Here is a 15,862-nt window from a genome sequence, read left to right on the forward strand (position 1 = left end):
TTTCACAGTAACGTGTTGTTGTGTTCAAACCAAACGCGAATGGCGCGTCAAGCGCGAGTGATTTATATGTTAATGCAAAGAGGCAATAGACCTACTTGCGGCGCGAATCGCGCGAATGAAGCCCTGGTTATGAGATGATGAGGCTGCGCTAAGGACGCGAATGAAGCCCTGGTTATGAGATGATGAGGCGGCGCTAAGGACGCGAATGAAGCCCTGGTTATGAGATGATGAGGCGGCGCGAATCGCGCAAATGAAGCCCTGATTATGAGATGATGAGGCGGCGCTAAGGACGCGAATGAAGCCCTGGTTATGAGATGATGAGGCGGCGCTAAGGACGCGAATGAAGCCCTGGTTATGAGATGATGAGGCTGCGCTAAGGACGCGAATGAAGCCCTGGTTATGAGATGATGAGGCGGCGCTAAGGACGCGAATGAAGCCCTGGTTATGAGATGATGAGGCGGCGCTAAGGACGCGAATGAAGCCCTGGTTATGAGATGATGAGGCGGCGCGAATCGCGCAAATGAAGCCCTGGTTATGAGATGATGAGGCGGCTTCTGCTTCCGCGAATGACGCGAATCACGCGAGTTGAAAAATCTCGTTCTCGCCCCGTACAGTGCAGTTAAGCTGGTATACATCCGCGCTAAAATATCAAGGTGAAAGTCATCATAGCTTGCGTAGTATAGACCCAGCTCCCAACCCAACTTTGAGAATAGATTAACGGCGACATTTTTTTTATCGCGCGATAAGAGTCTCACTGCGTTAACGCCGTTAACGGCCCACCACTAATACAAATACATACAATCAAAGCTAAATTATTGAGAATATCTCTTAAGCGTATAAAGCGAACGTGTGTGATTCCATGAGCTTGAGCTCCCGACTGCGCAGACACTGATAAGCCTACATCATTAGCCAGCACTGTTGCTTCTGTAGCCGGATTGATAAATGTTAAGCTCCTGTATGTGATCAAAACAACGAAAATCTCCAAAAGATTAGTGTCTTGCTATAGAATCGTGCAACTGAGAAGATGCCTTACTCGTCATATTGAGGTTGGGTCCAGAACCAACTGTTCAAATATCTATTTTCAACCTTCGCCGAAGACTAGATTGACTAGAAAGATCTGCTCGCATCTTTGCATTGAATTTGTATGCAATTTAAGCGCGCAAAATGCTTAATTCGCGTTTGGTTTGAACCCAGTGTAAAAATAACGGACTTGCGAGCACAAAAGACGCGAAATGTGAATCGCCCCTTATACGACCGACTGTGACCGGCGCACACGACATTCAGAATTCGCCCCCTAGCAGCAGTCGTGAGCAGTGATGGGAATAACGTCGTAATAAATAAAAGCCGTTAGTTTTTAATCAAATGGCTTACTGTTTCATTCAACACCGTTACTGCCTATGAAATGCAGCGTTACTATACTTGAGCTCATCTGAGGAGACTTTCTCAGCCAAAGGATATGTCAAAAAACAACTAAAAGTAGCTCATAAACAAACATGTGCTTCTGTGTATAGTGTAAACTCATTGTGACATTGAAAATGTTAAGTCATTTGACTTTGGTGAAAACTATTTTAGAGAAAGTGTCTGAGCATGAAGGATGATGTAGAAATGAGTGATAATCAAGAAGCAAACCCTTGTGAACATACTGAATGAAGGGGGTGGACATTTCTCTGTATTTTGGTTTAAAAAAAGAAATATTTTGATGCAGAAATGAACAGATTGAACCTATAAGGTATTAAAAACTGATAGCAATGTATTATTATCTATAAAAAAGAATAAAGCAACCAACAGGACACTGCAGTAATCGTGAATTTTATTCATGAAAATGATATTTTAGGAATTACTATCAAGAATGAAGTGTTGTCATTTTAAATCTGTGAAAATCTTTACATGGATTAAACCTTTATTAGTAGATTTTAGAATATAGTTCATATAGGATATTAAGTGCGGTACATGTTATGGCAATTGAAGGTGGACTGCACATGAGGGCATAATATGTTAAAATGCATGTGAAATTTGTGAATTTATCAGGTATATAAATAACTGTATATTTATAAATGTTAATGTCTAAGGAAAGGACATAGTTGTATTTGAAAAGTAAGCAATGGGGGAACCTGAATATACATGTGTGAAATACATATGAAGAATTTGTATGAAGTGTACATGTATAAATATTTTTCTGTATTTGTATAAATGTGTGTTGATATGGAAATGATGATTGGGACTGGACAGGACTGCCATAAGGGCAAAGATTTATTTTTGAAAATAATGAATGTATGGCATGTACCAATGAACCAAGAAAAATAATTTTGTAATGTGACATTTGTGTAACAACTACAAAAGAATATTTATGCAACAATAAGTATAAAAAACATACTGCTTAAAAATAAAGTATTCAATAAAGTATTAAAAAGTATCAAAAGTGTATTCAATCTAGTTTCAATACTGCTTAATATAACGGGTGTTGGATTTTGAAAGTGTCATTGAGAAAACTCATCACCTAGACACTAAGTCTGCCCCAGAGAGACTCAAGGAAGTGTCAGACGGTACAGGTTTTAGGTGCAAGACCTTGAAACTGGATCCTATTGTTTGGCTTTTGACAGGCTTGTCTGGGCCTGCTGGAGAGGAGTGATGCTGACCAATCAGAAGGAGATATGGAGATCCTGATTATTTAACACGATTACTCATTACCTTTTAAAACAACATATGAAAATGTAAAAACGTGTCTTTAAACTGTGAATAGACTCAGGCAGGCTCAGGGTGTGAGGAAACATCCGTATGTAATGTCAGGATGTCTGAGGACACTGAAACAACCTTTCAGCATTTCACAGATTGGTGCTCTCACAATAATCTTGATCTAAACATAACCAAAACCAAGGAAATTATCTTGGACTTCAGGAAATCAAACGTACAGAACATTCCACCCTCTATATACACGGAGAGGATGTAGAGAGGGAAGAGAGCTTTAAATTCCTCACCTGGTCTACACACATCTCCCAGCAGGTGTGGAAAGCCCAACAAAGAATTTATTTCCTCAGGAAGTTGAAGCACTCTTGCCTTCCTTCAAAACCTGCTGACCAACTTCTTTCATTCCACCATAGAAATCCTGCTAACCTACTGCTGCAGGGTATGATTCTCCAGATGTACAGAAGAGAACATGAAGGACCTGCGGAGGATAGTGAGGACAGATGAGTGTGTGACTGGTGGGTCACTGTCCATTCTCCAAGACATCTACTCTGGATGACTTCAGAAGAAGGCCAACTGCATTTCAAAAGACCTCGCTCACTCTGGACATCATCTGTTCTCCCCCTAACCTTCTGGGAGACTGATAAAAACCAAAACCAACAGACTGAAAAACAGTTTCTATCAAGTTAGATGCTTAAATACATAACCGCTGACACACTCCCAAACAAACTAAAATGTGAAATAAAAACTCATTTAAAGGTGGAATGACCCTCCCTTACTATATTACTCTGCTGCTGTTGCTTTACTTGCAGAGGATTTATACTTTTATAATATTGTGTGTATATATATATATTTATTTGTTTGTGTACATAACAACTGTCATGCAGAAGAGTTGTTAACTGTATCCCTCAACAATGACAATGCAGTTGTATTCTACTCTATTCTAACCAATCAAAATACGTTTTTGTCACAGAAAATGTCCTCAACTAAATATTAATTCATATTTTAATATCCACCATAGAAAGACAATACAGTTCACAATGAAATTTAGAAATACAATGTAAAAAAAATCTAATGAATTCAAATTCACATTGATTTATTCACATTAACCCCCCCATTTCTTTCAGGCGTTTGTTTAGCCAACTTTCTGTCTTATTCTGTCACGGCAATGTGAAGCAAAGGCAAAGAGACTTTTTAAATGGATGGAATCCGGACGCAGCTGCGGGTAACAAAAAAATAATGTTTCCAAAGCGAAATAGAAACTATCTTTGTGCTCTGGTTTCAAACAATGACTTCTAGTAATGAAATATCCCGTCTCTTAAAATGCAATCTAAAGTATGCAGGAACTAACATACCTCTATCATACTGGAAAGCATTCAAAACATGAGAGCACATTTTGTTGAAAAATAAGTAGTACTGTTTACAGCATGTCTAACAGTTGTGAAGTTGAGTGACAGTTTTATCATTTTAATTTGCACTACAAAAAGTTTATGTATATTTTATTATTATTTATTTTTTGGTCTTAAGGAGCATACGTTTTTTAGACTTATTTGCTGACCAGTTGTGCTCTGTGCGATACATATTAAAAGTTATGAAAAATATATGGTCTTTTATTTTTCCAATAATACAATTAATATATAAAATATCACATTTAATAGGTGTCTCTCACATTGTCCCACGGCAACATTAAAATAGTGTAGATTAGTGTACAATGTTTCATGAAATAATCTTTTTCTATTTTGTTACCATTTAATTCATTTAGCATATTTAATATTGGGGGCATCCAAGTTATTTGACATATTTGAACATTTTTAAAAGGTAAAGCAATACTTAAATCATTAAAAAAGTAACTTATTTAAGTTTTCCTGTGGCTCAGTGGTTCGAGAATGCCGCTAGCAACGACGAGGTCATATGTTCAACCCCAGGGGATTAAACATAGTTGAAAACACAAATGTATAGTACAATGCAATGTACATCACTTTGAATAAAAGCGTCTGTCAAATGCATCAAAATGTAGGTGACCAGAGAATGTAACTCAGTTACTATATGTGAGAAGTAACTCATTTCCTTTATAAAGTAACATGAGGAACTTTTAGTTTAAAGGTAAACTCACCTCAACACAGTAGAGAAGCTCATTCCAATAAAGCAGCGCAGGAGCTTTCATTCTCCCAACATTTGCCATCATAAAATGTGTAAATGACTGCAAACAATAAACAGCATATATGACATAAGAGCACCAGTGTTTAGGAAGGAACCATATGGAGACAAGATTAAAACCAATATTATATAAATGTTCAATCAATAATTTGTTAATTTTCAATAACCAACCACCTTTAAAGGATTAGCATGTTACTAACAAAGTAATAATAATAAATAAATAATAAAAATATATAAATTTGACTTTGAACATATTGTTATTATACCCTTAAAGAAATAACTAATTGTGCAACCTAGTTGCGTTCATGTGTTTTGCTACTTTTGTGTTTCTTTGTGACTTAAAATATCATGTAATAAATGCCATAGTGATGAGCTGAACATCCTAAAGGGAAGTCAAAGTGGGGGATTCTGGGTACAGCTTGCTTTCCTGTGGATAGACAAGAGACTGACATCATCAAAGCAACCGCAGACATACTGTTAGCACATACACATCACTGCAGTTTCATCTCTTCATCAATCTAGATACTGAAAGCTTCAAACAATTCTGGTGTCTGTTCTGCGTTCCAGTTAATGTTATATCTGACTAATCTCAAGAGCGCTCGCGTGCCACTCAGGACAAACAACATTCTTTGAAAACTCTTCAGAATCAGATGGTTTCAGATTAATCCAGTGACTACATTCCTCAGTGATACAAAAACATAATTTTCTGCTTTTTCAGTAAAAACTCATGAACAACACAATAACACACAAAGCAGACAGACAAATGAAACGGGTTCAGTCAATGTGATATTTATATATATATGTATGTATAAAATTAGACAGATACAGCTGGATTCATATACAAAAGGCCAATAAACCAAAAATACAAGATCAGGTGTGTGAGTTCGTTCATGAATGTTGAAGGCACAATGTTTCAGTTAACAAACAGTTGGCACAACAAAATCTAACAGTGCAGTATTCGCAACCACAGTACAAAAGAGAAAAAGTCGCATTATTGGAATGTTGCAGTAACTGCAGTTCTTCATCATCATCTCGCTTGTCCATCAATAAAAAAATCATCATCTAAGAAAAACAACACAAACTCAAGAGTCCAGCATCATACGTGTGAAAGAACCATCGCTCCGTTTGGTCTTTTTCAGAAAGTGTCGGAACGTTTAAATTAAAGAAAATAAAAGTAAGACGTAAGAAAAATTGAAGACATGAACTGGAATGTAGTAAAAGATAGAATGGAGTGTATAGAGCAGGAAAACAAAAAGTCCCCATCAGCCCTGAAGAAGAACTTGTTTACTAGCACCCTGACACTGAATATGTTTCTACATCAACACTACAGAGACATTAGTTTCATGATCACTAGCTGTTAGTCTAACCGTCGACACATGCACGCTAACTTTACTTTACTTGAATCATTCTGAAGCCAACAGCGACTGGAGTGTTTTTGGCATAGATGTCAGTGTTACTGTACATAGTGCTATTGATCTGTTTACAAGCAAACACAGCAGACTGAAGCACGCCAGACATCATTCTGTCTGTGTCATTTAAAGTATATGTAGACATATAAAGCCAGGACATTACCGTCATGAGAAAATGTCACTCCCAAATTCTCATTACTGAACTAAACACTAAAATCTCTTTCAATAAAAAACAAAAATGCTTACAGTATAATTTGACTGTAATAAAGAAGCGCTGTTGCAGTAAACGTCACTGGAATGAGAATGTGGGGTGAACATTTGGTCTTTATGTACAAGATGATTAGTTCTGATGATCTGGGGCCGGTTGCATAAACAGCTTATAAAATGAAGTCTTACTTTTGGAATTTTAATTACACTAATCTACCCTTTTATGTACCTGTCTTAAAGAAGTTATGACCAGTCTTGAAGACAACAATTGCATTACTAACTTGTAAGACTAGTTTAAGCTTTTAATACAACCGGCCCCTGAATGACATCATCAGAGGTATTAATATGAGTGATATTACACTAGCAATGACAATAATACACATACACACATCCAATAACAGCAGAAGGAGCCAGAGCTTGTGCGGTTAGAAAACCTACAACATGTGAAATCATCTGTCCAGTACTAACCCATCTGCTCGAGCCTCTGACCGTACGTCTGTCATTGACACCTGTTCTCTTAGATTCGTTTAGAATGTGAATGAATGTAAAGATGCACATGCAATAACCGCTGCTCTAGTTCTTCCGGATGTCTGCGTAGACCACCGGCTCCATCTTGTGGAAGGAACTCCTACTGCCGGAGTGATCGAGCTGAGCGTAGATCACCGGGCCCTAAATCAGCCAATGAGAGAGAGGGAGAGACAGAGAGAGACAGAGAGTGAGAGAGAGAATCAGGACAGCACAGTAACAACATGAAAATATCTGCTGATATGAAGTGAATGTCACAGAGACACACATTGAGAACACAACAATACAACACAACACATACACGCTTCACGCAAACACACACACACTCGCTCACTGCACTCAAACACACACACAAGTGTGTCGTACCTGTAGGGGGGCAGAGGGGCTGGAGCAAGAGGAGTTGTCTGAGCTTGACTCCACCTTCTTCCCCACACGCGTGTTCTGTGAGCTCACACTCTCTACTGAGGTGCAGCTACACACACGCAATTCAGCCGGGATGATGCGAGCACAATGAGCAGCACACACACACACGAGATGAGAGGGAGAGATGATAAAAGCAACATGATACAAATGCCACGTGATCAATGAAAATGGCTGATCCACACACACACACACACACACACACACACATCAGGTTAAACGCACACACAAGACGCACACAGCATGCAGTAGTTTTGATTGACAGAAAGTGGACGGAGCATAAACTGTGTTATGAGACACACAACAGCAGACACAAACACGCATGGCACTTGTGTAGTTGTTCCATAGATCAGTTATCCGTTAGATGTATCGCACAACTCACTCACGTGTTATAAACCACCAGACGAATCTCACAAAGGTCTCCAATTGTACATGAATTTTATGTCACAACACACACAAACAGATGTTTTCATGAGAATATGAGCTAAGACTCACTCCACCCTTCTGTGTGTTAGTTTGTTGTGTTCTGGGTTTAGTCATCATGCCACACACACAAACACACAACCGTCAGTGTTAATCCCGTCATTTCCAGCCGAATGAATGTCATGAACCCACGTACCCTTCGTAATCTGGTCTGGGCACCTGTCGTCTGATGATCAGATACATGACCACAGAGATGATGATGATGCCGATCACAGCTCCGATCACGCCGCCCACGATCACGGCCGTGCTGCTCTGTGGAAGAGACTCTGCGGGACAAAAACACCACGGTCACATCCACATCACCACACGTAACCACGGTGACGTCACACGCGCACACAATCACCTTTCATGACTACTCGGACTTTAATGATGGACGGCTGTCCGGTGATGTCCGGAGGATTCTTCACGTCACACACGTATGTCCCGTTGTCTTTGAACTGCACCCGAGTCACGCGGATGGAAGCGTCCTTCTTGTTCAAGTCTCCGGCCCACTCCACACGAGAAATGAACTGCGGCAAAGAGATGGGGAACACTCTTCCATCGCCGTAATAGATGAACTGTAGAGAACACAAGCCAATGAAGAGACGGTGTGCTGCCGATGACATCACTGTGACACACTTCATCACTTCATGTATAGAGCACACCAGATCTTACATGAGTAGGGTTTCCAGCGTCGCCTTCTGGAAGGAAAGACCATGTGACTGATGCTAAACTACTGATCACCTCCTTAGATTTAAAACTACACGTCAGCGTCGCTGTGGTTCCATTCTCTACAAACACTTCAGCCGGAGTATAAACATCTATCGCTACAGCCACCGGAAACACGCCTGAAACATACAAACACGTTCATATGAAACTCTCACACACATCACACTGATCATCCGGCGCCGGTTGTTCAAAAGTAATCAGATTGGATTTCGGATGTCGGTTTGGAGCAAATCTTAAAAATAGGTTATTTAAAAGCACAAAATGGGTCGAGAATTTGATTAGATCACAAAGTCCAATATGGGTTATCATCTGGATCAAACCTTCAGATTGCGTTGTTCAAAACTTTTTAGGAAAATCAGGAGAGTTTGATCAAAAAACAGGATTATTCTAGCAGAAGACTGGACTTCAGGAAGAGAAAATGTAATAAAACTAGTGGTGGGGCGTTAACGGCGTTAAAAAAATGCCGCTGTTAATCTATTCTCAAAGTTGGGTTGTGAGCTGGGTCTATACTACACAAGCTATGATGACTTTCACCTTGATATTTTAGCACGGATGTATATCTAGCTGAATTGCACTGTACCGGGTGAGAACGAGATTTTTTAACTTGCGCGATTCGCGCCGCAAGTAGGTCTATCGCGTCTTTGCATTGACTTAACATATAAATCACTCGCGCTTGACGCGCCATTCGCGTTTGGTCTGAACACAACATAACGTTACTGTGAAATTACCGTATCAAACGTGACGTGCTAACATGGATGCAGCTATGAAGCCGCCGGGTTTGCTTCAGGGAATATTAATTTTTAAGAAGCTTCCCAATAGAAACATCGACAAGACTAAGGTTGTTTGCACCTTGTGCAATGCAGAATTGGTTAAAAAAAACACTTTCTCTCAACAGGTAGTGGTCTAGCTTTAGTTGAAACCAGTAAATTTGTATTGAGATCTAATGTATTATGGCTCCTGTATGACATATCGCTTGTTGCTCCCTCACTCTTTGTAAGTCGCTTTGGATAAAAGCGTCTGCTAAATGACTAAATGTAAATGTACTATAGGAGCTCTTCCAGTCTCAAGTACCACCTAAACGCAAATCATCCCTTAGCTAATGCGGAAGTTAACACAAGTTCATCTTGTTGAACATAATTTATTTTCATCACCAATTATCATAGTAGAACAGCTTTCTCAAGCAGTTTGTGATGCATTTTGGAAACAGGAGATGAGCCCCTGGTCTAATGCGCCACCAGGCTTGAGACACCCGTTCTCAAAGACTTACTTTTAGTCATTATTTGGGTAGCACACATATTCTGAATGCCTTCGGCAGAATTCAAATGAGCCATTTTAATCTAGATTAATCTAGATTAAAAAAAAAATATATGCCCACCACTATATAAAACTAAAAAACTACAACATTTATATTATGCAATATACACACAGACAATCTACTTACCTCTTGATAAGTTTGGCTGTTAAAGTAAAAATAGTAAATATACATTAGGCTTCCTTTTATGCTTTTCAGTAGCCGACAGTAAAGAACGATTTTAATCCAAATTTAAAATGTTTTTTTATCACCGTTTGTGAACATTAGTGATGAACCAGTCAAAAATCAACCCTTTAGGGCTTCCATAGAGCTGAAATCCAGATTTGGTCATCTGAAAATGTCTGGATCAGGGTGATCCAATCCAGTTTTGCTTTGAAAAACTGGCACAAAAGACAAATGGATTATATGATCATGGACAACACAACATTCTGATCCAGATTCATCTTTTTGAACAACCGACCCTGAGCATTCACAAACATGATCTTAACACAGTACATATACGAAGATGACCACATTCATGTGTAAATACACATTAACATCACACTTTAAAGTAGACATGGTACAAATAATAATATTCTCATCGTAATGTTTGTTCTGGCCCAAATACATTCAACTTAATGTTTAATAATTATGATGCTGACAAAGTAACGCAACATCGCATATGTCTTTAATTCACGTGTTAGTATAATAAACTCAAAGTGAATCATTGATGGGTTGAGCAGATCTGACGTGAGCTAACATGCTAACAGAACAATACAAGCTAACCCTCTTCAGAGGACAAACATATTCAAACGTGCACCTGTTTATTTATATGACGTACTTTGGTCCAATAAATAACTAACACACGTCATCACATGTGTATATCTAAGCCCAGAACACGTGTTTTAAATAAAAACGACATCACAGGAGGATTGATAACGTTAACTGAATTTAGCGGGTTAGCATAAATATGAGCTAACGCTCAAAGATCTGAGAAAAACATAAAAGCACAAAACTGAAACTTACCGGCGACAATAAACGTGAGAAAAACACACAATAAAACACGACTGTGTGTAATAATCCGAAGCTTTATGTCCATTCTTTAGATTTCATAAATATCGAGCGAGTGTCGAAGCTTCAGCGTTTGTTTACAGCGTCTGACTGAGAGAGTGAATCACTGATCTCAGATCAGACTCTAAACACACTGACATCAGCAGCGCTAGTGTACCGATCTAACCCCTCTGATCTCAGATCAGACTCTAAACACACTGACATCAGCAGCGCTAATGTACCGATCTAACCCCTCTGATCTCAGATCAGACTCTACACACACAGACATCAGCAGCGCTAGTGTACCGATCTAACCCCGCTGATCTCAGATCAGACTCTACACACACAGACATCAGCAGCACTAGTGTACCGATCTAACCCCTCTGATCTCAGATCAGACTCTAAACACACTGACATCAGCAGCGCTAGTGTACCGATCTAACCCCTCTGATCTCAGATCAGACTCTAAACACACTGACATCAGCAGCGCTAGTGTACCGATCTAACCCCTCTGATCTCAGATCAGACTCTAAACACACTGACATCAGCAGTGCTAGTGTACCGATCTAACCCCTCTGATCTCAGATCAGACTCTAAACACACTGACATCAGCAGCGCTAGTGTACCGATCTAACCCCTCTGATCTCAGATCAGACTCTAAACACACTGACATCAGCAGCGCTAGTGTACCGATCTAACCCCTCTGATCTCAGATCAGACTCTAAACACACTGACATCAGCAGTGCTAGTGTACCGATCTAACCCCTCTGATCTCAGATCAGACTCTAAACACACTGACATCAGCAGCGCTAGTGTACCGATCTAACCCCTCTGATCTCAGATCAGACTCTAAACACACTGACATCAGCAGCGCTAGTGTACCGATCTAACCCCTCTGATCTCAGATCAGACTCTAAACACACTGACATCAGCAGTGCTAGTGTACCGATCTAACCCCTCTGATCTCAGATCAGACTCTAAACACACTGACATCAGCAGTGCTAGTGTACCGATCTAACCCCTCTGATCTCAGATCAGACTCTAAACACACTGACATCAGCAGTGCTAGTGTACCGATCTAACCCCTCTGATCTCAGATCAGACTCTAAACACACTGACATCAGCAGCGCTAGTGTACCGATCTAACCCCTCTGATCTCAGATCAGACTCTAAACACACTGACATCAGCAGCGCTAGTGTACCGATCTAACCCCTCTGATCTCAGATCAGACTCTAAACACACTGACATCAGCAGTGCTAGTGTACCGATCTAACCCCTCTGATCTCAGATCAGACTCTACACACACAGACATCAGCAGCGCTAGTGTACCGATCTAACCCCGCTGATCTCAGATCAGACTCTACACACACACAGACATCAGCAGCGCTAGTGTACCGATCTAACCCCTCTGATCTCAGATCAGACTCTACACACACTGACATCAGCAGCGCTGGTGTACCGATCTAACCCCTCTGATCTCAGATCAGACTCTACACACAAACACAGACATCAGCAGCGCTGGTGTACCGATCTAACCCCGCTGATCTCAGATCAGACTCTAAACACACAGACATCAGCAGCGCTAGTGTACCGATCTAACCCCGCTGATCTCAGATCAGACTCTACACACAAACACAGACATCAGCAGCGCTGGTGTACCGATCTAACCCCTCTGATCTCAGATCAGACTCTACACACACACAGACATCAGCAGCGCTAGTGTACCGATCTAACCCCTCTGATCTCAGATCAGACTCTACACACAAACACAGACATCAGCAGCGCTGGTGTACCGATCTAACCCCGCTGATCTCAGATCAGACTCTAAACACACTGACATCAGCAGCGCTAATGTACCGATCTAACCCCGCTGATCTCAGATCAGACTCTAAACACACTGACATCAGCAGTGCTAGTGTACCGATCTAACCCCGCTGATCTCAGATCAGACTCTACACACACAGACATCAGTAGCGCTAGTGTACCGATCTAACCCCGCTGATCTCAGATCAGACTCTACACACACTGACATCAGCAGCGCTAGTGTACCGATCTAACCCCTATGATCTCAGATCAGACTCTAAACACACTGACATCAGCAGTGCTAGTGTACCGATCTAACCCCGCTGATCTCAGATCAGACTCTACACACACTGACATCAGCAGCGCTAGTGTACCGATCTAACCCCTCTGATCTCAGATCAGACTCTAAACACACTGACATCAGCAGTGCTAGTGTACCGATCTAACCCCTATGATCTCAGATCAGACTCTAAACACACTGACATCAGCAGCGCTAGTGTACCGATCTAACCCCTCTGATCTCAGATCAGACTCTAAACACACTGACATCAGCAGCGCTAGTGTACCGATCTAACCCCTCTGATCTCAGATCAGACTCTAAACACACTGACATCAGCAGCGCTAGTGTACCGATCTAACCCCTCTGATCTCAGATCAGACTCTACACACACTGACATCAGCAGCGCTAGTGTACCGATCTAACCCCTCTGATCTCAGATCAGACTCTACACACACTGACATCAGCAGCGCTAGTGTACCGATCTAACCCCTATGATCTCAGATCAGACTCTAAACACACTGACATCAGCAGTGCTAGTGTACCGATCTAACCCCTCTGATCTCATATCAGACTCTACACACACTGACATCAGCAGCGCTAGTGTACCGATCTAACCCCTCTGATCTCAGATCAGACTCTAAACACACTGACATCAGCAGTGCTAGTGTACCGATCTAAAGTAGAAAATAGAACAGTTTTAAAAAGATCGTGTAGAGCCATTTTAAAATTTTAAGTGTCATAATGTAAAATAAATCATATATTTTTGATATTTTAACATTTTGAAAATGCAATTTTTTGATAATCACCTGCACAATCTCTTTCTTGCTTTCTGGATGACCATTTCTGTTCAAACATACTGTCATCATCATAATAATAATAATCATCATCAGCAGCAGCACTTTGCTCGTCATAAAATCCATAGATAAAACAGCGACTCTTATCAATGAAAACGGTGGAGATACTAAAACAAAATAAAAGTCTTTTGTCGTAAAGATACACTAGTTATTTCCGGTGGCGGTTTTGCTAAAACTTCATCAGTCATTACGGTGCGGGTTTCATTTTCTTTATTAATTCACTTATAAATGCTTTGATATGGCGACATTTTTCGGTGAAATTGTATCGGTTTACTCGAGAGCTGTTGAAGAAGATGATGACGATGATTTGACGCAAAACGAAGAAGATGAAGAAATCCGACGTGAAATAGAAGAGAAGAGGTGAAAGATGACGAACATCTTCATCATTTATTACGTGTGATAAGTTACAGTCAGCTGTCATTTAAACGGTCTTTTTCATGTTATAATAGTAGAGAGAGATTTACTTTCGGTTTCACCATGACTGCACGTGTGTCTGACTCCATGTTATTGTGTTTTTAATGCGTCTTGTTTTGTTTATAATGGGTGTTGTTGTGTTTGTTTTGTGTAACGTTATGTCAGGTCAGTTCGTGTGCAGTGGATGTCTCAGACTGACAAGAGATCGGTGTCGTGTTCTCATCTGATCATAGCTGTGGGTTTAAACGCCACCGGTGAGACTGAAATCTTCACACGCGCACACACACACACACACACACACACACACACTGTAGATATTAATATGTGTGTGTGTGTGTGTGTGTTAGGGTTCACGTCAGCCTATGTGTTGAGTTGTGGAGGTTGGTCAGCAGTGGGTTGGGTGTCTCTCTGGAATGAACGCAGTCACAGCTCCAGCAGGACTGACACAGCTCCAGCCCCTGGACAACCGGCCTGTGTTCTCTACCAGCAGGAGCACAACCCGTCTGTGAGCAGCACACCACACCTTACGCTCCACACACGTGTAACACAACCTGATTAACAGAAGCTGTATTATGTGTTGTCTCAGGTCATGATGTGTGTGTGCACGTGTTATGTTGCTGAAGATCAGCTGTTCCAGTGGGCTGAGGAGGTCAGACATCAATAACACTTCAGAGATATATATAGAGAGAGAGATGTTCTTGTGTGTGTAATGATGATATGTGATGTGCAGGTGTTGGGCTGTGTACAGAAGAGAGCTCTGACAGTTACTGTGCTCTCTGACTGTGTCCTGGCCGAATATAAAGCATCAGACTACCTGAGTGGGAACAGCACACCCTTCCTGCGTGCTCTGAAGACGGCCACGTACACAGGTGCTGTCGCGTGTCCTCTGCTGGAGCAGCCCAACATCATCACAGGACTGTCTGCAGCAGGTATCACATCACATCACATCACATGACATCACTGCAGCGTCAAACGCATGAGAAAATAATCAGTGTGTGTGTGTGTGTGTGTGTGTGTGTGTGTGTGTGTGTGTGTGGTCAGTGCTCAGCCACTGTCAGGTTCATCAGATTCCAGCTGTTGTGTATCAGTGTTACAGTGATGTCACTCATCCAGACTCGGTCACTATGGAAACGTATAAAGCAGCTCTCACAGGTCTGAGCGCAGCAGTGAAGGTGAGTGTGTCGCTGATGTCTCTGTTTCATTGAACATGTTTCTACTCTCGACTCAAACGTGTCACTCTGTTTATTTCAGATGAATCTGTGTCCGACTTCAGACATTCTGCAGAAGTTCACACGAGCCAGTGAGGTTCAGAGTAACTTATACACATAGATGTTAAAACAGAACTGTATTTTTGTAGTTCTTGTGCTTTAGAAACATATTAAACATGACTTGTTTTATGTTTGAGTGGTGAGTTTTTCTTCTGCATGTGTTATTATGTTTGGACACATGATGGAGCCAAACAGCAGACGTCACAGATCCAGAGGTGTGATGGAGCTGATCTTACTGGTTATAGTTTTAAGAGGTTGTGGGTTTATATATTGACAGTTCAGTTTGGTTCAGTTCAAGTATTTTCCTCCT

The 15,862-nt window shown here is 40.9% G+C and overlaps 2 protein-coding genes across 2 annotated transcripts; one reads left to right on the forward strand and one right to left on the reverse strand.

Annotated features, from left to right (window-relative positions):
- Window positions 1–5,612: 5,612 nt before the first annotated feature.
- Window positions 5,613–11,067, reverse strand: mpzl1l (myelin protein zero-like 1 like). Its single transcript, XM_056737453.1, has 6 exons — window positions 10,909–11,067; window positions 8,538–8,710; window positions 8,227–8,440; window positions 8,020–8,149; window positions 7,347–7,452; window positions 5,613–7,124 (listed from the first exon to the last, which is right to left on the reverse strand). The coding sequence occupies exons 1-6, from the start codon at window positions 10,979–10,981 to the stop codon at window positions 7,029–7,031; spliced, it is 792 nt and encodes a 263-aa protein (XP_056593431.1). The 5' UTR covers window positions 10,982–11,067; the 3' UTR covers window positions 5,613–7,028.
- A 2,942-nt stretch (window positions 11,068–14,009) lies between these two features.
- On the forward strand, window positions 14,010–15,681 carry psmg1 (proteasome (prosome, macropain) assembly chaperone 1). Its single transcript, XM_056736940.1, has 7 exons — window positions 14,010–14,230; window positions 14,450–14,538; window positions 14,632–14,789; window positions 14,871–14,933; window positions 15,015–15,213; window positions 15,326–15,456; window positions 15,536–15,681. Exons 1-7 carry the CDS (start codon window positions 14,109–14,111, stop codon window positions 15,611–15,613), a joined length of 840 nt encoding a protein of 279 aa, XP_056592918.1. The 5' UTR covers window positions 14,010–14,108; the 3' UTR covers window positions 15,614–15,681.
- The last annotated feature ends 181 nt before the right edge of the window (window positions 15,682–15,862 follow it).

The sequence above is a fragment of the Triplophysa dalaica genome, chromosome 22 (genome assembly GCF_015846415.1).
Source record: "Triplophysa dalaica isolate WHDGS20190420 chromosome 22, ASM1584641v1, whole genome shotgun sequence".
NCBI lineage: Eukaryota > Metazoa > Chordata > Actinopteri > Cypriniformes > Nemacheilidae > Triplophysa > Triplophysa dalaica.